Source organism: Ptychodera flava, chromosome 12 (assembly GCF_041260155.1).
Source record: "Ptychodera flava strain L36383 chromosome 12, AS_Pfla_20210202, whole genome shotgun sequence".
In the NCBI taxonomy this organism is placed as follows: Eukaryota; Metazoa; Hemichordata; class Enteropneusta; family Ptychoderidae; genus Ptychodera; species Ptychodera flava.
In genome coordinates, this window is record NC_091939.1 from 33920083 (window position 1) to 33944065 (window position 23983).

General features: G+C 36.7%; 2 protein-coding genes across 5 annotated transcripts in view; one reads left to right on the top strand and one right to left on the bottom strand.

Annotated features, from left to right (window-relative positions):
• The window catches only part of LOC139145703 (syntaxin-like), a 73816-nt gene extending 59242 nt beyond the window's left edge, over positions 1 to 14574 (bottom strand). Inside the window, exons 1-3 of one of the 2 annotated variants that reach the window (XM_070717012.1) lie at positions 14354 to 14574; positions 14137 to 14220; positions 13755 to 13854 (exon numbers count right to left, since the gene is read on the bottom strand). In XM_070717012.1, coding sequence (XP_070573113.1) covers positions 13755 to 13854; positions 14137 to 14220; positions 14354 to 14383 — 214 coding nt within the window. In that variant the 5' untranslated portion in view covers positions 14384 to 14574. The remainder of the gene's footprint in view (positions 1 to 13754; positions 13855 to 14136; positions 14221 to 14353) is intronic. The other variant, XM_070717011.1, reaches the window with a different exon arrangement.
• Positions 14575 to 14802: 228 nt separating this feature from the next.
• LOC139145704 (GTP-binding nuclear protein Ran) lies at positions 14803 to 23098 on the top strand. Of its 3 annotated transcripts, none has more exons than XM_070717014.1 (7): positions 14803 to 15113; positions 16526 to 16608; positions 17057 to 17141; positions 18079 to 18204; positions 20219 to 20406; positions 20986 to 21156; positions 21848 to 23098. In XM_070717014.1, the coding sequence occupies exons 2-7, from the start codon at positions 16561 to 16563 to the stop codon at positions 21890 to 21892; spliced, it is 663 nt and encodes a 220-aa protein (XP_070573115.1). In that variant the 5' UTR covers positions 14803 to 15113; positions 16526 to 16560; the 3' UTR covers positions 21893 to 23098. The 3 variants fall into 3 exon arrangements, with proteins under 3 accessions (XP_070573115.1, XP_070573116.1, XP_070573114.1); XM_070717015.1 differs by having other exon boundaries at positions 14806 to 15109; XM_070717013.1 differs by having other exon boundaries at positions 14986 to 15172.
• Positions 23099 to 23983: the final 885 nt, after the last annotated feature.

Below are 23983 nucleotides of genomic sequence, written 5' to 3' on the forward strand. Positions count from 1 at the left end.
CACAGCCTACACATGGCTGTTACAAACAATATAATCTTATGAATCACTGAAACTGGTTCTCTACGATGCATACTTTCACCCTAAAGTCAGTACACTTAACATTCAAAGGTTTCTCAGAATCAAATATTACAGTTGCAAGTGTGGGCTGGACTACAATCACTACAGCTGTTTTCATTGAGAGCTACCGGCGGAACTCTACATCCAAGATTTCATATCTCACAAATGACTGCTCTCAATTCAAGGTTTTAGCAGAAATCAGAAACAGTTACACTTGCTACAATATGACAATAGAGAAATTTACAACTTGTACCATAGTTTGAACATACTACGTTCACACCCACAGCTTTAAATGAACCTTGCATCATTGTTTCTTCGATGTATTGGAGAAGGAACTGATCATACACCCATGGTACTGTGAGTGTCTGCTAAAACACTGTATTTATGACCTCATCCCTGACAATAACTCTAACAGACTCAAGACTCCACTGTATAAGTTGCTCAAGTAGAAACAAAGTACTGTCGAGTAGACTGTTTACAACAAAGCGTCGACAATTTACAATAACTCTAACAGCTTTTGAAACAAAGTATACAACAAGCACAACATATGAGATCATTCATGTGGTGATGACAACAACATGAGATATAGAGATGGTTATATTCTTGGTCATTTCTGGTTGGTCTCACCTTGATGCGATCAGCAAGAAAATGACCAACAGAAGTAACACTGTCGTCTCTGCATTATATATGATTTTAATTAAAATTGACAGGGAGACAAAATTCTGCACATAAGTCAGTGAAATAAGGCAGTGGACCACTTGGTAATCTGTCTAAGATGAACACCCTTTACAGTGTTGCGTGTCAAAGATGGATTGAATTCAGTAAACCAGACACCCTTACCTGATAGACTACACCATTTTCATTGACACAGATAGGAATTTTTGTGCACTTTCAGAATTATCCAAAAGGTAGTTTTTAGTAAAATCACAAATCCAGAACTACATAGAAGATATCAAAGCAGAATTAATTAAACAGGCTACATGTACATATTGGCTCTTTCTCTCTTTGTAAACTACAATTTACAAGTATGATGCATAACGTCCCATTTTCATACAGTGCTCTTACTGAACAATTCTGTCCTCAGAAAAGTAGTTGGAGATATACTTTTGATATTTTTGGCACCGCCAGACATCAAATGAGATTCCACCTTGTCAGAATCAAAATCAAATAATTGGAAACAGTAAATTTAAAGATGTGCCTGGGAGACTTATTTGACAATGACCTTGTTATAACGTGATGGGTGGAACTGGCAGGTTGGTTGACTGAGCCCAGTGTGATGGGTGGGGTATGCAGGTTGGTTGACTGAGCCCAGTGTGATGGGTTGGGTTGACAGATTGGTTGACTAACCCAAATTTGATGGGTGGGGTTGGCCAGTTAGTTGGCTGACCCCAATATGAGGACACATGATGGCAGTGTGTAATGACCAAACTCTGTTCAGGACATTTTTTCCTCCTAGTCTAATACAATCACTGGTATCAGAAGACCCTACTCCATATATACAAACAGGAATATCTTCAATTGGGTTACTTTCACCAAGTCTGACAGATGGGTCATACATCAAGGCTCTAAACACGGTCCCTCCACAAAAGGAGGGACCGTGCTCTAAATCATTGTGTCCTCTAACATTCAAGGTTTCCAAACTCTTCAAGACATTCCAGGAATTTATGAATACTGTCTTAAAGCAGCCCAATAGCCATGTATATAAAAAATGCAAGAATTTTCCTGGGTCGAGGAGATTGCTATTGAATCAATAAGACGTCAGATTGTTCGAGAGGGCTGACAGTTTTCAAGTAGTAAACGCAACTAATGATCAATGAAACTATTGTACTGTATGTAGTATCTATAAAAAGGTTGGTGTTCTAATGGCCAACAACTGAATATGGAGCACAGAATCACAACTCCACCTAGACGTTCCTTGCAATGTCATTCTGAAGCAACAGAACAGATATGCAAAGCATAACAAATTCAGTAATATAGATCATTAGATGCTGAAACTAACATTGAAAACCTGTTTAGCAAGAAGACAGTCCAAGTTAGGAAGGACAAACTTACAGTCATGTAGAACCATTGTTACAATATTTGTACACAAGACAGAGTTTTAGAACTGTAAAAGGTAACTATGAAGGAATTAGGAAAGGACACTAATATACTTTTGTCTAATTGTAATTTTTTTTCTATTTCTACACTAATCTTACCAGGACTTTTATTGTCATTAACACTTTCCCTTAGGAACCGAACTGTAAAAGTATTTGAATGTAAGACTACTGTCTAAAACTCAAAGTGCTCTAAAATTGAATAAAAGTTGTATTCCAAATACCAGTGAAATGTAAACAGCAACAGAATCCTTGTACCAGTAGCAGGGCGTTAGTGCAGCGGTATTTCATTTCAATCACACAGTAGCTAAAATTGGAGAAGTTATTCACTGAGCAATATGAATTTGTTAAAAACCCAACAGGAAAACGACAAGCACAATTGACAAATATCTTGCAAAGTTCACAGGTCAGGTCAGGTCAAGTTGGTTAAAACCAGTGTAACAGGAGCCAAACAAGGATTTTAACATTTGAAGGCCCATGAAAACAGATACTGTACGCATTAATATTACTGACTGAACCAGCTGTATTATACAATGCCAAGTACAATGTAGGTAAAAATAAGCGTTGCTATTGGTTCAATACTGCTTTTTCACTGACTCAGTTGCTGGAAAGTGACATGCCTGGCAGTGGAAGGGTTCAAAACACCAAAAATGCTGACTTGGCAAATATGACATGGAAAATTTACAGAATTTTTGCAATCACATAATAAAATAGTTTGGGAAAAATAAACATGCCACCATGTTGGAAATTTTACAAATTTTAAAAGCCAAACTACAGTGGGGGGTTACAAATTTGCCACCATAACAGAATTAAATCCGAATTGCTGATTCAGGGAATAAATATACTTGAATTTGCCATGATTAATGTTTCAAGCTTGTTCTAAAAGCAATGTGGCAACCTTTCCCCTTTGACCCAGTGACATTGCTAATGTGATAACCATCTACATGTATATAGTCATTCACATAACTTGCATTTACTTATGAGCTTGTGTAGTTTACATGATGTGGGTGTGGCCAACCTGAAGTAAATAGACAACTCTCTCATCGTCAGACAGATGACGGTGGCTGATAAAGACAGTGTACATTACTGTCCCATTGGCAATAATGCTGCATCTGTATTTATTTGTCTGGCATTTCACTATGTAGGCTTACACTTCAAAATGATTTTATTCAGGGAAATAACCATTTAGTCTCTAATGGGTTTCCGTGAATGTTTTCCAGTGGTATATAAAACAGGTAACCTCTCAACAGGAAAAATTACACTGTTTCTATAAATGACTCTACAACCAGACAAGATTGTTTAACATTTCGAGCTAGAAAAAACTCTGAAATAATGTTGCTAGGTAAACATAGAAATTTGCTTTGACAACTAACGGGGGAGGAGGGGATACTATGTGACAGTCAGTGAAAATACTTGGGATTGAAATATTAATTCCACTGTCAATGTCAATGTTGTCAATGTCAGCATGGAAACAGGACAAAGTCATTGCACGATTGCCAAAAATTAGCCCCAACCATGGCTTAAGCTACGGCATAGCAATCGCAGACAGCAGCAAAGCTCTAACACTATGTGTGCAGCTACCACCCCTGAGGAAGAAATGGAATTACCCAACCACAAAATTACATATGCCCAGCAGAAGCTACCATCATGAATGGAATGAAGGCAAGGTGAATTCAGGTACTCTACATTGTGTGGAATGCACAAGCCAATATTTCCCTCAGTATATGTAATTATTTACATGCATCTCGTTTGTCATTTTCTAATTATACCATTAATTATTATTTACTCACAAATATGCAAAACAGTCAGAAGACAAACCGGGGTCTTGTGCTGGTCATACTGATATCATTAGGTGAAATTCAATTACATTGTCCCATCTTTTAATTGTCTTTGACATTTCAAACACTAGTGATGTAATGTATGTACAATAGGGGCAGTGTCAATATTACGTTAGCGCTGGTTTAAAAAAGGCTCTCTCTATATATCCATGAAATAAAATACTTAACATGTAGTAATTGGATTACGCTCAACTACTACCGGCACACTGCATCCACACTCACACAGTACAGAGACAAAAATTTTTTTTTAAAACAAAATCAAAATCCACCATCTGCCAACACCTTGATTCCTTTCTGAAAAGGTAGAGATTATTCCAAAGAGTTATTGAAAATGTCAAAACTGACAGGGGCCTAGCACTAGATGCTTTATGCAGAGGCTGCGTTGAATCATCGGGTGAAATATAGAAAAGGGTGGGGCTGGGTGTATGTAAACTGCATAAAAAATCATTAGTCAAATCATGCTTTTAACAGAAGAGGCCCTCTAGAAGGGAATTTGAGCTCTTTTTTTTCCTTTTCTTTCCTTCTCTGTGACTGAGGGCATGTACACCTCAGCGTTTCCTTTAACATATGACTCGGTTGTACAAAAACAAAACAATAAAGCCAGCGAGCTACGAGCCTACGATGAAAGCTTTGTTTTAATTAAGCACGGTTTCAGACATATGCGAATTATGTTTCACTCCGGTTTTCACTAAAGGGACAATTAATTAAAATTTTAAACACTGAAACAGATTTACCGTCACTGATTTTGGATGAGAAATGAAACATTGCAGCTGAAAATTGCAATATGTTGAGTCCATAGTTGTTCCTACAAATTCCATAGCAACCCCCTGAATAACCTTATTACATTTCCAAGGTCAGTGTTTTGAGTGTCTTATCTGGCAGAGTTTATCACTAAATATTTTGTATAGAGATGCACAAGTTCACGACCCACAAATTTGCGGACAAAGAACTCAACCAAATTGCTTTCCTTTGTATGTTTTTGCTGGTTTGTATGACAAAATGTTGTTCACTGCTGTTATATCGATGCAAAATATTCCAAGCAGATTATTATGCTCAGCTGATGTTTTGTCTACGATAAATTCCGACAGAATCTCCGCTCATATCATGAGCTCCTTAAAAGCACAAATGTAAGTTACCTCTGTAACATAATTTTATGCCACTTGCTGTAATACAAATTGTATATTTTTTTTAATTACACTCCAGGACTTCATAATTATTAACCACATTTATTACTCATCCATAGTTGCCAGAATTGCAAGCTGGCAGTTAGAAAATTCAACAAATTCTAAATTAACCAATCAGAGGAACTTCCATTATTTTGCACAAAGATGTGCTTATATTGTACCCTCGAGTCTCACATTTTGATTACAGGGGATTAGAAACAGGAAACATGTTCAGCTTCTCCTCTACTTCCCCATCCCCTCACCATTCTAGTTATAAAAAGAGGTCACTCACAGAGAAATGCATATATAAGACATGTACCCCGAGTCTCTCCCCTTGGGGATGGCCTGCTATCAGTTGACTTATGCACTTACAAGCAGCTGACAATTCACTAAATTGGTGTTGCTAAAATAGACAAAGCCTTTTCTGGACTCCATTAGAGATATCCTCGAAAAAATAAGTGTACTTTCCAGAAATAATTGTAAAGGGAAAAATCCGCACTACTACTGACAGCATAGGAACAAAATTACAAATATATCTTTTTTCTTTCAGATCTTGTTCAGTCATTCACGCTCTCTCTCTCCTCTCTCTCTCTCTCTCTCTCTCCTCTCCTCTCTCTCTCCTCTCTCTCTCTCTGTCTCTCTCTCTCTCTCTCTCTCTCTCTCTCTCTCTCTCTCTCTCTCTCTCTTATGTTGTGGATAAATATTCCTACCATATAAGACGGCAAATTTACGAGTAAGTTGCTCTTTTGTAAAGCATTGAATTAGTCCCTACATTTTAATCTTAAATAACCACCTTTAATATACATAATATTCTATGTTTCCGAATTAAAAGTGATAATTGTGGACAGAACAGGCAAAGTAGCTGGGAAATAACAGCTAAATTGACCAGATCTAGACTGAGCGTGCTTCAGGAGCAAGAGTTTCAGAGGAAATGTTTCAATAAAACCTGAGAAAATGGGCCAAAAGAATTTTTCATGTGGACATTTTGTAATCATTTTAGAATCTCTGAATAAAATCACTCCTAGATACCCATAAAGCAAATTTCAAAAAGATGATTTCAGAGAAATTGATATTTGGACCAAAAATAAGAACATTGGCCACAGAAATCTGCATATGCAAATTTTTTCATCTGTTGTAAACATCTGATTGAAGTCATCTAAACCATCCAACCATCAAATTTGAAAGCTCTCGGACCAGTTGCTCTGGAGACATTTTGACCAAAAAAGAAAAAAGTTTCCTTAATTTGCAATCATTTAAAGATACCTAAGATACTTGCTCCATCACTTGCAAGACGTAAACTGAATTTCATCAAAATTTTGGATACAGATTGACAGGATGTCAGCAGATGTAAAACTGGCAATTATGCAAATCAATACTAATTATGCAAGCCTAAGTGTCCAAACTCTTTCTAGTTCTTTATACCTGATATCTACATCCACACACCAAACTTCACTTGAATCTGATAAGCAATTTTTGTAACATTGTGTTGAGAGATAAACAGACACACTAGTGGTAGAACTACAGCTCCCATATGTAAACAATAAAGCTAAAAATTTACTATATTTGCAAGCTCAAAAAGTGCTATAGAACAGGACGATTCTTCTATGATTTTATGAAAGGAATCAATATTTAAATGGCCTTAATGGGAAACCACTAACATTTCGTACCATTGTTTTCAGCTTGACTGATACAACACACATTACAAGTATCAATGTCATGTCTTTGAGGCTGGGGAAAGAGAATATGAACTTGTGGTTATCTGTAAAGGTCAGTTTTTTTATTGTAGATGCTAGTCATTGCTGGTCACTTTCATCATCTCTATTTTACGGACAGAGTCCAGAGTTCATGCCACACCTGAACTGCCACGCTGATAAATAAAACCCAACCCAAACTTGCCTCGGACTGAAACGCCTACCACACACAGTAACAGCTCAGTGCATTTGGTGTATACAGAGTTGGGGCAATATCTATGATGTGTAGGCTGACAAGGTGTAAACTAGACTATTCTTTATCTGTTACCTTGATCATCAGAATATTATTTCATATTATGATTGTCATTGGTAACTTGATTCAAGCAAAAAAAATAAATAGACTTTTTATATACTAATACGCAGGATGATGATAAGGATCATATTTAATCTGAAAGAGAGCACACAGTTTTCCGGAACAGCTGATCTACCAAACAGCGGTATTTGCAGTATGTGTGGTTATTGCCCTCGAGATGGTATTAGGGGTTTGTTCTTCAAAAACCATTCATCCCATATTCATAAGAAAGGATAAAAAGACCTGTACACTGCTATGAATAGAATTTGATACCCGCTGGAAAGAGATGGGAATTTACGTTTCTGGGATAAAAACAGGGCTTTGTCTAAAACAGTACCATCAATGAATACTTTGATGTATTTGTTTGTACTCAACAGTCAGGACAGTCAATTTGCCCCTGGTATTTTTTGCTCTTAGGAGAGGGAGTGGGGATGAGTGTTATCTCCAACCCTGGGGTGAGGAACTTTCTGACAAACAACTTGGCAAATGTCAAAATCCATAATTACTTTTCACTGAGATGTATTCCTGGGGCACGGTATCATCCTTACAAAGCCTTACTGGGGTAATATTGGCTGGACACAACATCTGTATAGATTCCTCTGTACAGTACAAAGCCTTACTGGGGTAAAATTGCCTGGGCACAATGTCTGTATAGATTACTCTTTAATAGTACTGTGCGGTTGCTGTTTCTTGCAAAGGTGGGATGATTTTCATCAAAGGCCCTTCCTTCCTCCTCACGATAACAGCCCAATCATCACACCACCACCACCATCATCATCACCATCATCGTCATCGTCATTATCATCATCATCATTATCATCTTTTAAAACAGTACATACAATCATAAACATAATCACAACAACTACCATCATCATCATCTGACATCATCGTCATCATCATCATCGTCATCACCATTATCATTGATGTAACTGTGACCCATATTGCCATGAAAACAATCCACAGAGGCCAAAATTTCAAAGCAGGAACATGTACTGAGGACAGAGCCAAAGAAATATGATTATGCAGAGAAAAGCTTGAGACAGATCAGTTTGCCTAGCTGAGACCACCAGGTGAACATGCAATACTTTTGAAAGAAGCATGTTACAAACACACCAGGCATATATGTATAGATGCCAATCAACGCCATTTCTATATCTTATAAATTTTCTGGCCTGTCATTGTCATATTTGTACCCAACAAACGAAAGTTTTAGTCGCCATAAATTACTTACAACACCGCAATCAGTGATCTGACCAGGGGAGGTGTTCATCTATGTGCAGTACATGAATGGGGCAACATCTCCCAACTGACCTATCCCTGCAATTTCAATCTTTCATTTCTAATTAATCCTAGAAGACCTGGTGACCTTATCAAAAGAATGTAATAGACCCCCAGCTGTATCGTTGCTTTTTTACAATTATCAATGAACATGATATCTAAAGGTGGTGTACATAACACAACATATTTTGCAAAGATTCATTCAATTTTCGTTAATTTGTTTACTAATGATTAAAATATTGGTTGGGTTCACCTTTTAGCATGACAAGCACCATAAGTTGGGTGAGAAAGTAGTGTAAATCTCCCATTTTCAACATTCAAAAATAATTAGCTCCTCTTTGGCTGGATAAAATTTTGTGACATTTTCACATTTTATTCTTTAAATATTGTATACCAAAACAACACCTGTGTTTGGCAGTAAAGTTGTTATATTTTGAATAGGAGCCATTTCAATTTTTCTTATGATGATTTTAATCACTTTTTTGAATGTCAGTCTTTCAATATTTGCCATTTACAGAATGAGAATAGATAAAGCAAAAGAAAAATTGTCGTTTTTTCTACATATACTCCAGTTTCAAATGAGACATTAAATTTCATATAGTATCAAGTTTTTGACTTAAATTACCTTTTATCATTAATACCAAAATTGAGATTTTCTACCAAAAATATGTACTCTCCTTTCATCCTTCTAGTAAATTATTGCTACCATACAAAACTTAAGATTCTCTACTTTTAGAAAATATATAGTATGAGGGGGCTTTAAAATCATCTTTCTTAAGAAATATTGCTTTGAAAAAAGTGTATTGGTAAAGTTCAATGCTATCTTAAATAGATGAGTCATCTTCACTCTGATCTCTTGGAAAACTAAAATTAGACAATGCCATGTTAGTGGGAAACGACCTGGTGGTCTTGTTTATAAAATGGCACTTCTGAAGAAATCCGTGGTGAATTATTCATGCAATTGTGTGTTACCTGAAAATTGACTCGAGAGACTTCAAATATGCTCACACACATACAAGCTATGGGGCATTGGTCACAACCACTGTGAAAACAACTGCATCAACATTATAAGTGCTATTTTTACCTCGCGTGCGCATGCGCGCAGCGAGGTTATGGTTTAGGCGTTTCTGTGTGTGTGTGTGTGTGTCTGTCTGTTAGCACGATATCTCAAAAACGGCTTGGCAGATTCCGATCACATTTCGCACACAATTTGTTCTTCAAATTTGCAAGAACTGATTAGTTTTTGGTGGTTGTGCTTTGCGAATTTATCAAGTTATGAGTAAAAGAAAATTTGTGGCCTGTATAAGTCTATGGGAGGCTAAATAAGTATGTTTGAGGGCGCTATACTAAAACATTTTACACAAAGTGATTTCTGAATCCAGTCACTCGGCCGCGCTGATCGCTAATCTTGAGTTTTGACTGTTGATGTCGTCGTGTCGACGTTTGACTTTAAGAATCGTGTGGGTTACTCTGGACATAGCGAACCAAAAGCTAGATTATCGAAGGTAAGCGTCATAATATTTGATCAATGCATTTTTCTCTGAGAATGAGATGTAGAGTGACACTTTTCAATCTTGTGTGTGTGTCAGCGAATTTATATTCCGGCATGGTTCCGCTGAGATCAGCATAATATTATGGCGATGTATTGACAGTCTGTGTCTTTTAAGTTGCTTTTCAAGATTGTATTAGCTACAGAACCAACAATGACAAATTTTTCATGAGATTTCCATGTTGGCATTGATGTTAAATCAGCAGCAGTAGGCTACCTCCTGCGTACAATAGGTCTGCGTTTCCCGGCGGTACGGTGGTAGGCCGATGGCTTGTACCACACTGTCCACAGGACACCACGTGGTAGAGGCCGTGTGCACAACCTGTACGCAGAGCTTCGAATACACTAGACAGAGTTCGTGTTTCCGTAAATTAGGCATTGAACTTGACAATATAGGCAATAACCAGAATCATCGACCATCGCCTGACAAGTGCACCATAGTCAGCTGTACATGAGTTGCGTGGCATGGTGAGCAGGTTCCCATGGGTATTTATTTTTTGAAACGCGTCCTTCAAAGGTCACGAACTCATTTTGCTGCTACACGGCGCGGCACAGATGATTGTATCGTTTTTGGGCGCATTGAGATACTGTGAAGTAGGTCAACTCGTTCTACATGGCAATTTTATGTGAAATATGCAGAATTTATACGCAAACGCGACCTCTGCCAGTCAAGAGCCTGCTCAGCCATTTGCACTTGCATCGACAGATATTGGTGGATCATAATTTTTCAAATGGTTTCTTTTCTTTTTTTTCATTGCGTAATACAGTGGGGATAATGTCAAATTTAGATAGATTGGATTAATTTCGGGAATAAAAACAATGTAATGTAAAAGATTTGTAAAAGTTTTAATTCTGTAAATTTCCAATGTTTATAAGCTGTACTTTACATTCTATATTCATATTATAACTTTGAAACATTTTATCGTCCAACTATTCTAATTTTGAGAAATTCGGGAACAAATTTTGTCATCTATTGACACATTTTCCTTCTTCATAAAAGCCAATACCCTAAGAAGTACTTTACAAAATGTGCACGCGAGGCCATTCAGTTCATATCTGGTAAACTTGTTATAACTACACTGTGTTTAAGCACCATCATGTATTATGTAGCCAAAAAAACTTGTCTGATAATAATAATGCCCATGAAAGCAATTCATTGTAATGGAGGACCTCGTCAACAAACGTGCATAAATCACCAAAGGTACAAACAAACTGACGATGAAAGAGAAAAACACTGCACATAGAATGTGCAGCCTGATATGAAACTCATCAATCTTAACTTGACAATTAAGGTTTGTACACAAGCTGCAACAAGTACACCAAGCATTTTATTGTACTACAGCATCAAACTTTTCCAATTTCCCAATACAGGTATCGACATGATTTTAAATGGTACCAGTAGTACATACTATTGTAACCTTTCAAACCCTTCCCTCTCTCCCTAACCCCTCTGCAAGCCTAGCCACTGGGTGCCCCCTCCCTAGGCCCAGCCACTTGGTAGGGCCCTTTTCCAGTGTTGTTAAGAAGTGTCTTGTACAGAACATGACATGACAAGCTGAAAAAGAGTTGTTCAATAACACGTCTTTCCGAGAAAAAAGAACTTGTACATTATATTTATGGGCACGTGAAAATCAACATTTATTTTAAATGGCTTCTGAACTTTGTCCTACTGATATATTGCCATTATCCTTTAACATATTTACACATGTACTACAAACAAAAACTTTACATGGATTTGACTTGGCATATTAACAAATTAATGAGACCTAATAAAAATGAATATTTTCAGTTTGCATCAATGACTCTTCATTTGAAAAATTGAGTTTGTAAGTTTTAAAGCTGCAGTTTACAATCCTGCATTATAGCATGCTATCGTTCTTCACTGAATAACTAGGTTAAAATTAAATTGTGTTGTTTTGCTATTCCTATGTGATTCAAAATGAGAAGTAGTAGCGCTGGTCAAAGTTCACCATCATAAAGATCTCTTTCCTATTGTGTAGAGTAATTGGAATAAAACAAGTAGCTGAGTAGCTACCAGATTTTAACTTTCCACGTTGAGTGTAGAAAGTATCGCTCTGAAGAGCTTGTGAAATCAAATTACTGGTGTGGTTGTACAAATCATTAATTAACAGATTGCCATTTTGAGCTGAAAAAAAATTGTGGGCTAGTCTATAGAACAGTGTTAAAATCAGAGTTGAAAGCTTTGAGGAAATTTTTTTTTTAAGAGAAGTTTCCAAAATTATTACTGTGACCTCTTTGATGAACTGGGTTGAAAAGAAAAAAAATTATAATGATTAACTTCTTAATAATTGTTGCTATGCTCTTTATGCAAAATATCAATGATGTCTCCCATGGAGAATGTTTGTCCTAAATAAACTGATCTGAATACACAGGTAACAACTAATGCAGGATTTACACATGAGCAACATAATTTAGTAATTTTACATGAGATATTTATGAGATATAATTTTTTTTAATGTAGATATTTCTGGCAAATAACAGGACCAATTGTCATGAATAATGGCAGGATGTGATTCAGTGATAATATCAAACATGAATACACAACTAATCTTCTTAATGTTCATTTGTGATGTGTTGGATGTGTTATCACAAATTTCAGAACAAATTTTCAAAGCCCATATCAATCAAAAATGCAATAATATGGAAAATTGTGAAAAATAAAAATGGGCACAAAAACAAACAAAAAAACTTTAAAGGGTCACTTGTAATCAGAGATATGAGACATTTATATATTAACAGGATAAATATGCATCCACATCAAATGATATTTTCTGAATGTTGTTCAAAACCAACTTCAGGGTCACATTCTTTGGTTTATTTCATTCTTTCTGCACGAAATTGTGTCACATTGTGACAGCTGGTAGTCTCTACAACGCAGGAATATGCACAGCAAAACTAATGTAAATATACTATTGTTGCTTTTGTATAGCGGCATATAATGTAAAATGAACAAATCAATGTTCTATTATACACTAGTACTCAAAGTCTTTACAGAACTAAAACACATTATTGGGCAGGAAAATAATAAACTTGGGATGGAAAAGTACAAGTGTTATTATTTTGTGCCTGGCTCTGCATTTCATGTCTGCTTGAGTTTTGTGCACTGTCATCTCAAATGCAAGCCTGTGTATAAATTATGACATCATTTTAAGATTCACCAGCTGCTTTTGTGTACATTTCAATAAAGCTGACATGATGGTTTTCAGGTTGAGAAATCTGATGTGTTATCACAAATGTGTCTGCATGTTGTCTGTTTCACTTCATTTCAAACAATGTGGGTGTGTCTGTAAAGGTCTGATTTAAATCTCAGGGAAGGATTTCTGGATGGAAAAAAGTTAATACTGTGACGAAGTGATCACTTTCCTGTAACCATTGAACTCTCTCTCTCTTTCAAAGTTATGAAAGAAAGCATGAAATTTCCATATTATGCCACAACCCCACGAGATGCACATAAGACACTGACCATCCTCAGGAATTTTTACTTTGCCCAAGATAGTAGTCATTAACATTCATGTAGTGTCACTTTCTGACTGAAATGTACATAAATTCAGAGATTGTGAATGAAACTAATGTTATTTGTCAGGAGACCGAAATAATTATGATCATGGTTTTCAGGATATGTTATATTGGCCCTTTTTAATCCTCTTCATTAATGTAAACAAGAATAGGTTTCATTTTCTTATACTAAACAATAATAATATACAGTACATACTTTCGTCTGTCTGTGGCGATGATAAAATTTGACTGTGTTTCTTTTTCATTTCTTCGACATTACTTTGTATATGGTCTATATGATTACGAATTTCTTCAACCTGGAGAACAAAACAAAATATTATAAAAAGTGAACGTATCACAGTTTCAAACTCAAAGCGTCCGTGGGACACAAATAAAACGAGCGGCGGCAGGGGGAATTCTCGGGACGATCAAGGTAGAAATGAGTAAGGTACATTAAATACATTTTTACACATAGTCAACCGCTTACAAAAATTATGATAATGAGCGAGAGGCCCTCCGTGTGTATGTAATTTTTACGAAAACGTGTCCCTCGAAAAGGGGGAGTCATGCACGATAAACGGACCTGGCCACTGGCCTACCTCTTTGAAAAATTCGTCCATAAAGCCGGTACTGTCCATGTTGACGGCGACATCATCTGGCATATCATCATCGTCGCTCTGCGCCTGTGAGAAAAGTGGCAGATAGGAACTGGTAAAAAAATGTATTCCACTGAAATGAATGAATGACAAGTTCCCTACATTTGGATGTTTGAGTCCGATTCAGCAGTTCACATCTGTACACGGTAATCACACTCACCGCTTTGAGCGCAGTCAGACGGTCTTTCATATTGTATGTCCTTCTAACTGCTCTTTATATCCTATAAGACTGGTGACACATGAAAGTCGGAGTGGTTTTCAATAAGAATCGTCCAAATCGCGGTAATATTTCCACATCAAATCCCCTACACCCATTAAAATTAAACCAATCTCTCAAAACCAATTTTCCCAGACGCCCTCACAGTCAGTCTTAGGCAGTGCGCAGGACAACCGTTGCGACAAATTGTCGTAATTAACGTACTGCCGCAAACCGCCTTGCATAGTGTTGGTCATATTACATTATTTGCCAAAAAGACTTGAATCGGTCAAACTAAACATCCACAACGTGAAGAAAACAACAAAAAGTGCAAAAGAGAATATTCAATTATTCCAAACATCAAGAAGAGTCGAAATGAAAGACAACTGTAATACGTCATACAATTATCACGTGGGTATCATGTGTACATTTGGGGTCACAATTTGAAAAACATTTTTTGCGGGAATCTTCATAGGAGTCGTTTTTGCACCGAAGAAGTCGCATTTTCCTCATACATAGACGTAGTTGATACTAAAGTAAAGACCACAACTTTATGCACGCGTTTTATAAATTAACGTCTGAGAGTAATTGCAAAATCAGTTCACTTGCAATCCTGCGCGCCTAAATTTGTCAGGTGACAGCTAGCGCGGTTCGGCTAGATCAAACTGGTTTGCATATTCGCCTTTCAGAACTTCGCCATCTTGTGGTCAGATCAGCGTGGTGAGTAAGTGTATCATCGTAAAATATCTCCGCCATCCTATGCATTTCAGATAATTTTTTAAGGTATAGTATTGAGTTTATGTATAAGAATATATGTGTGGCCACATTTTTCACTCCAGTCACTCCTTTCTCGTGAAAAAGATAGCCAGACACTGTGCATTGTCCTCAGAGTGTCGAGGAAGACATGATATTCAAATATCAATGAAGCCATTTTTCTTCGAAAATCCGTAAAGTTGTGATATATGTTGATCCTTCATAGTTCCACCGACTTCCTATCGGAAAATGGAACCGTTTGCAGGTATCGAGGACCAAAGTAATTTATTTTGCTGTTGTTATAAAAAAGCAAACCGTGTATAATGTATAATCATCGCCCGTTTACGATAGCAGTCTCAACCGTCAAGTCGATTCATTTCCGGTAATGTTTGCATCCAAGAGACCGCTACGAATAACTATGCCGTAACTGCTTTTCTTGGACATGTCCTGTTTGTGAGAATTTTATGATTTTCATTAAATTTATATATTGAAAACGCTGCGTAGACGTCCACTATCGTGGGTATACCTGCTGAGACAGCTAAAACCCCTAACCCTAATTTTCATTCATGTAAACTCGCCAAAACCAGTTGGTGCCTGATAACACTGACCAGTTCAGTTCTTAAAAGGGAACGTTAACCATTTGTTTATGATATACCTTTGGCAACCACAAAACTAGACTGTCGATTGTACATGTTGATGTACTGATCATAGGCGTTCTTGAGGGTTTTGACGCTGAAACTGCTGTCTGCTAATTACCAACTAAGGCAAGCTGTGCTATTTACATCAGTATACATTACAACACGTGCCTTGATTTGAAGGTTTGGTAGAACTGATCTGAATACTCTGTTGTCAAGTTTTCTGAAACTACCATTTTGTTGGCACCCAATTGAGGTGTAGGGAGAAGTCTTCACTGTAGTATTGAGAAGTTTGTAAACTCCTGTCATTCTAGCTTGTGAGCTGGCCAGAGTTAGATCCCTTCTTCAAAGCTGTACACCAGGAACTAAAGCAAAATGGCATTTCCCATGCATTGTTAGCCAGGTATTATTGAAATCCATCAACCTTTTAAAAATGTGTAATCTTTGTTATCATTATGAGGGAGGAAAAGTACATTTTGTGCAGTTTTAACACTGTATCATTAGAACTGTACATATATTAGTATGTCATGACACTTTCAACCGAAACCCTAACTTAATAGTTCAATAGCAGCAAGTGAAATAAAACCACACCGTATTTATTTGTACGTACCTGCTTCACCAATGTAAACATGCAAAACTGTAGTCAGCAGTATGTTATTGTTTACGTAATTAATTTAGTTTTTGTGCTTTGGGGGCATTATCCTCACCTGTTTCTAATGAAAGGTTTTCTGTCTTTTTACAATTTCAGCGTACCTTTTTTTGGAAAACAATCAGAGTGACAATATGTCGCAACCTGCAGCTCCTCAGGTTCCACCTTCAGCAACATTCAAGGTAAACCAGCAAACACTTACATTTTGACACAATGCTATTATAGTCCAGTGCACAAGTTCAAGTTGAAAACAATGTCCAACTTAGCTGCATGGTTCATAAGATTATTAGGAATCAGTCAGGGAGATTCACTTATCCTTTCAATGAGAAATTTATCCGTGGAAGAGTGTGTAAGTGACAGTACTTATGCAAAGGATTGCTGCAAGTCAAATTCTTGCATGTCCATTACTGTAAATAAAGAGCTTCACTTTACAATCATGAGTTGGTAAGGCACATGCGATAGTTATCCAAATGCTCGTGCAGTAGTAGAATTCAGTTTGAGTTTGTTTGTTTGGTAGTCTTTTTTACCACTTCTTTGATGGAAGCCTCATTGACATTCTTAATACGCAGGCATACTGTTGCGGGTGAAAGTTGTTGCAATATGTAATGTTTATCGCTCTGATCTTTTCAGCTTGTTCTAGTTGGTGATGGTGGTACTGGGAAAACAACATTTGTAAAAAGGCATCTGACAGGAGAATTTGAGAAAAAGTATATCGGTAAGTATAAACTAAGTATTTACAAAGCATTTTCTTGAAAGATAGACTATAAAAATCATTTATGAAAATTCAAACAATGTATTTTGATGATAAAGACTTCTGTTATAGCAAGTGAAAATACGTCAGTTTCATCTTTGCAGCAACTCGAGGAAAACCATGCAAACCTGATCACTTTGGGAGCATTTCAAAGTTGCTTTTCAAGTGGAACTGTTTGCTAGAACAAACCACTGTGATCACTCTCCTTTTGGTTCTTATATCAAAATGAGAACCAGATTCTCATAGATCACACACACTCTTTTTTTTAGGCACCATTCATAGACATGACAAACCAAACTAGTTACATTTGACTTCAGATACCCTCTGTTCCCATCCCACCAATGAGAGTGTATGTGCCAAAATGACCACATCCTGGCATTTGAATTTTAGTGTTATCATTGCAGCAGGGATTGCATCAGTTGTCGGTCATTCATGGTAGCTGGTAGAGATTGTGTGTTGTATATTGTAGGCAGCAAAAGGAAAGTTAGTGGTGGTCTATTATAAATGTTAGAGATTGTGCTCTACAGGCAGCAAAAGAAAAGTTGGTGGTGGTCTATCGTCACTAACTGTATGTGTCTGAGACTAGATACTCTGTAATAATGTATTGGAAGTTGCAAACCAAACTCTGTGCTATATGTTCAGTTTATCATTACATCAATGCAATGTCCTTCAGTAGCCTGAGTATGGATATTTATAATTGAAATATCAACATAAAGTTTACTATGGTCTGTAACTTAAATTTGTAACATTGTAGGGACTGTCAAGGACAGAAAATGGACTTTTCAAGTTTGACCAGATTTAACTTGCTTCAAAAGGCTAAATAGAAATGGTCTATATGTATACATTGTATGCTGTAATATCCTACATTGTAACAATTGATTTATTATCTGTATTTCTACAGCCACACTTGGTGTTGAAGTTCATCCAGTGTCATTCTTCACGAATCATGGTCCTATTAAATTTAATGTGTGGGACACTGCAGGACAAGAAAAGTTTGGGGGTTTACGTGACGGTTATTATATACAAGGTAAGAGTTGTCATTGCAAAGATTGTGTCTCTTCCTTTTCCAAGCAGATGGCCTGTTGTCAAATTCTCTGTTAAGATTGAGGCGAGTCCGTGAATTTTAAAGCCTGGAAGAAAGCCTTTGAAAATGAAATAAAGTCCTAGAGTATTGATAAGCCACCTGTGATTTTCATAACTCACAAAATAATTGGTCTTGATGTTGTAAAATTGATATATCATACAAAATGACTCTACTTGGAAAATGGTATTTTTTGACCTCAAAAAGTCCTTGAGAATTGCTGAAAGTGTTCATGAAAGTTGGTGAATTGTAAGTGGCTTTGAGTGCACTGACCCAGATTAGTATAGAAACAAAATAAATTTATAATAATTATGCGGGTAATATGTTTTTCAACTGTGAGATTCAGTAACTGTTTCTACAAGAAATATTTTCATTACAGAAAGTTTAGATAAATTGTAGTTGTTATGATAACCATTATCACCACTGCTGTCAGCAGGGGTAAAGTTACAATCTATGTGCATGCATTACCTCAGTAAGAAAATCATCCCGAAAATGTTACTGGCAGTCAGCCATAAAGAATGGTTGGGCAGTGTTCTCCCTAGGATCAAGGGCAAGCATGTCGGAAATTTGCATAATATTTACATAATAATTTGCATAAATTAACATATATTTAAATACATACATACATACAAACATAAAAACAGTCACTGCAAATTGTAGTCATTTAATATGCCTTTTATTTACTTACACACTGCTGCATGAACATACATATCAGGGGCACCATGAACTGCAATAAATTCATACAGCAGTCCAACTTCAGTTGTAAAAATTCAACTCATACTCTCATTGCATGGAGAAACATTTGCGATGAAACATTGCGTCACTTGTTTACGAAATTATACAGAGCAACAAAGCCACACAATCAGGGCTGTGTACCCCAGCGAGTTTTTTAGCACATAAACACGTTACGCGGAATTACAGTCACGGTCCCAATGAATAGAGGAACTGTTACGGTTTACCATAACAGAATATTCAGACGTATTTACACGGATGATCGTCACCAAAATTATGAAACACCTGTCGTTTTAGTAACTTGCCTCCTTAGCGAACCTGAAACGAGACCTGAACTTGAAAACAGCGCGAAACGCTCAAAGCCCACACATCGACCGCCATCTTGGAAATCGCTCGACCTGTTCACGTCACATGGCACTGTAGACATCATTTCGCGACCAAAAAGTTAATCCGAACTCATGTTTTTAAAAACTTTGCGTGAAATAAAAAAAAAGATGACAAGAATGCAAAAGAACGATTGCGGAATTAGCAAAAAAAAAACTTGTAAAATGACAGTGACCCCAACATCGAGAAACTAGGTCAAGTCAGCGTAGCGTAATATGACGTACACGTAACGTTGCAGCCCACGAACTCTACCGTTTGCTTGCTCTGATACTTTCACCGTTTGTCTCAACAACAAGAACAGAAAAATAATTAAAATACAAATTTACATTCGCAATGCTGCCATGGAGATTTCATGTAGACTAACCGTCATCAGGTATAGACGCCTTATAAACCTTTTTGACCGATAGCTTTGACCACAAGCATTTTCACGGCGTCGATGTCACTGTAAATCCCCACGTAACTTGATAAACGGCCATTCACACGGCGCTCGACCAACATGATCAAAGTCACGGCCACACCGATGTGCCGCTCGTCCGGTGTTTTTTCAACACCTATGTACGTGTCAATTGACTAATGTAAACTCGTCAATCGACATGAAAAAGTCTATTCAGGACTAAAAACGATGTTGATAAGGCTAGTTTTGGCAGATGTCCCATGCCAATGAATACACTGAGCTGTCAAGTGGGGCTGTCAATCAAGGGTGTCGGGAAAATCTGAAGCGTCACGGCATTGTAGCAAGCGTCACGGCGATCAAGGCAAGCGTCACGGAGACGTGATGCTTGAAGGGCCTAGGGAGAACACTGGTTGGGTTTAAGTTTCTTAACAAAATACTCATGTCTTTCAGGTCAGTGTGCTATCATCATGTTTGATGTAACGTCAAGAGTAACCTATAAGAATGTTCCAAACTGGCATAGGGATTTGGTGCGTGTGTGTGAAAACATCCCAATTGTATTGTGTGGAAATAAAGTCGACATTAAAGACCGCAAAGTCAAAGCAAAAGCAATAACTTTCCACAGAAAGAAGAATTTACAGGTACGTGTATGATTTACTGTGCAAGTAATAACAAGAACATTCAATCCTTCAGCTTATCTCTGTACTCGTGTCTCAACACAAACGTTTTCACTGTATCATGTCTGAATGTTTCAAGATGTACTGATCAACATGACAGACCTCGATGTAGGATTTATAAAATACAAACTGGGACGCCGTCACCACTATGGTTTGGCCCAACTCTATTGTTTATAACTGTAAATGTAACCCAACATACAGGAATGAAGGGGATGAAGTTCTGCCAGTGCCTGTACCGATACTTGGAGTTAGAGAACATTTCCCATACCCATTGGTTTCCCAGTATTTTGCTCCTTGCATTTCAAAACTTTTCTGATGAATTTGCTTTCTCACCCCAACCCCTATTAATTGAAATTTTGATTGCTGTTGAGAAGAAAATTTGGAAAAAAGTGTTTGAGCTGAGATTTTAATTAATAAATTTTACAAAATGAATTTCATAATAAATGTTCAGAGACCAGATTGTGAAGGGCTGTGTTTGCCATGGTACAAATAGTTTCTGCTCTGCGATGAAAATTAAAGCACATCTTTCTTTGTATGTTGTAGTATTACGATATAAGTGCGAAGAGTAACTACAACTTTGAGAAACCTTTCTTGTGGTTGGCAAGGAAACTAAGTGGAGAACCAAACCTGGAGTTTGTTGCTATGCCAGCGCTGGCTCCTCCAGAAGTTCCCATGGATCCCCAATTGGCAGCGAAATATGAACATGATCTTAAAGTGAGTACTCATGTCTTTTACCATTCAAAGCCCTGCAAAGTGAAGTTTTCATTTATTGCACATAGGATCAAATGTGTGTCAGTATTTGTGGTTTCAAACAAGAGGGCGTGTTATTCTGGTAGCATACATATGTGAAGTAGTTTGTACGGAGGATTACCAAGTACACGTACACTACACATTAGTATTACGAAAAACGTGAAACACAATTTCTAGCAGGAAACTACATTCTCTACAAATATTGTCATGCTAATCCATGTAGAGAGCAAGGCCTTAGGAGTAAAAGTTCTTAAGTTGGTAGGGAAGAATATTTTAGTCAGCAGATAGCACCAGTGTCTGTTCACTCAAGAATAACTATCTGTAAGGATATCAAACAAATCACTTCACAGTATGCAAAGAAGGAAAATGCCAAATTTAGGCAAACTTTCACATATTATCTTTAATGCACACTGCCATGATGCAATAGTTTCACACCAGTACACCACCATGTGGAATGTTTGTAGACATGGGATCAAAGTTGAGAGGTCAAGACCTCAGTAGGTTGTGTAGCCCTGATTTCATCACCAGTATTGTGTTACATCACTTTTACAGGTTGTGGAATCAACTATGTAGATTCACTGTCACTTGAACCACTGATGGTGCAAAATAATTCAATGTTTTAACCTTGTTATTTCATTCTTTCTCTCGCATACAGGAAGCGCAAGACACAGCCCTTCCTGACGAAGATGAAGAGCTCTAAATTATTAAAGATATTGTATTTTGAGTCTGCCGTCACTGTATTTACACAAAAGATCCCTTTGTATTGGAAAAACACACCATGCTGTAATCTTTGCTGTATGACAGAATTAGTGTCTTTTTAAGACTGATTAATTAATAACATTTGGCGCAACAACTTTTCCAGGTGTAAAAAAGACCTGTCTAAAAGGGTATATGAGCAAACAAGGAGTTTAATGAGGCGGTATTTTTCAGATGTCTGGCGGAGACCAGAGAATGAAAAGTCTGATTCAAACCTTTGTAAGCTCTGTAATTGGCACAATCATACTGCTATTTTTGGACAAGATCTTGACTCCTGAGTTGTAATCTGCATATTGGCAGAAAAGTACCATAACAGGTACAAGTAGATACACTTAAAGGCCCCTGTATTTTTTTAAACTGATTTTTCCATCCCACTATTAAATTATATGTACCTTAGTTAAGGCATTTCTACTACAATCCTCAGATTAGTTATTTAAAAAAATATCAGGAAGGAAAGAGAATTCTCTCAGAGCAGGATTTTGTGTCCTTGTCCTATTTTGAATTGCAAACCCTAATGATTGAACAAAATCTCTGATACTTTTTTGCTGCTTGAAGCAAAACCTTTGCCTGCATGGCGCAAAAGTTCAAATAAGCATTGAGAACCCTCTAAAAATATTTTACAAACCTGTATCTAATGTTTTCAGTCTGAGAATATTTTCAAGGATGTTGAATGATTGCAACTCGCAAGTGAGGTGAATGTAGGATTTTTTAGCGGTAATTTCCCATGTTTAACCACACATTAAAATGGATTTTTTTTATGTGTAGTGAAATCGTAGTATTTTTCTGAAATTCATCCATTTTTACAGGACGCAAAATCCTTGCCATGTATGTATGTACAAGTACAAAAGGGTGACAGAGTCTTTCTCTGGTCACTGTTTTTTGTCCGCAAGATATGACCCACTGATGTGCTGGTCCGGGAATTGTTTAAGGATATTTGAAGAAAACTGATAGAATTTTCATGAATTCATATTTTTTTGTCTGAAGTTAAAAAGGAAAAAATGAGAGGCAGTCATGCTGACTATTTACCATTGGTTTCTGTGTAGATTACTTTTGTAACTTTGTGTTCAACTGTCTTGGATAACATGGAAAAATTAAGGTGAATAGTGTTATTAATTCACTGAATAAATCCATTTGTATGGTTATTCTACAACTGTGTCAATGTCTGTGGTCTTACAGTGTGCATGTAGCAGAGTTCAGTGATAAAGTAGTTGCCTCGAATGAGAGACTAAACTTTTGCGCAAACTTTGATCAAGCAAACTTAAGGTGGTTGGAAAGGCTATTTTGCACCAATTCTTTTCTCAGAGTTAATGTCAAGTTTCAAGTGTTAGAATCAAGATATTTCGTTCAAATTTTCAGGATAACTCCCTTAGTTAATATATTCTCCAAAGAAAATAAAAATTGTATATTTGCAGCCATGATTTTGAAATATGACACCAGTAAATATTAAAATTTAATTTTTCATATATTTTTTTACATATTTGAATTTAATAATAATTGGATAGTATTAATATTACCAAATTAGTTATAAATATGTTGACACTATTTATTGTAAGATTTGTACGGCAGGATTTGTAAATAAAATTTGTTTTTATGATTTTACATGGGTTTATATATCAAAAAATTATTAAAATTCTTTCAAATTTCAAAATGTGATTTTTCAAAAAGTACTTCAAATACAGGAAAATTGTGCCGTACAAATCTTATCTGTAACCTTGTTAATAGGCTGTAAAAATTCCATGTCCATATCTCATTTCAAAGTTGGATTAATTTGGTATACAATTATGTAGGAAAACTTATTCTGTCAAAAATGTAGAAAACAAGCCATATTTGCACCCCTCTTTTGAAGTCATAGAGCAGTCTTTTGCTTAATCTCACTTTTGACACCTCTTTGACACTCAAAGAATCTAAAATGCATTTACAATAGCAGTCACTCACTCTGAATGCCAGCACCGCCTTGTCAAACTTTCCTGAAAAACAGCAAATAATGACTTTCCCTTTTCAAACATTTTATTAAAAGCTAGGGGACCTCTACCAT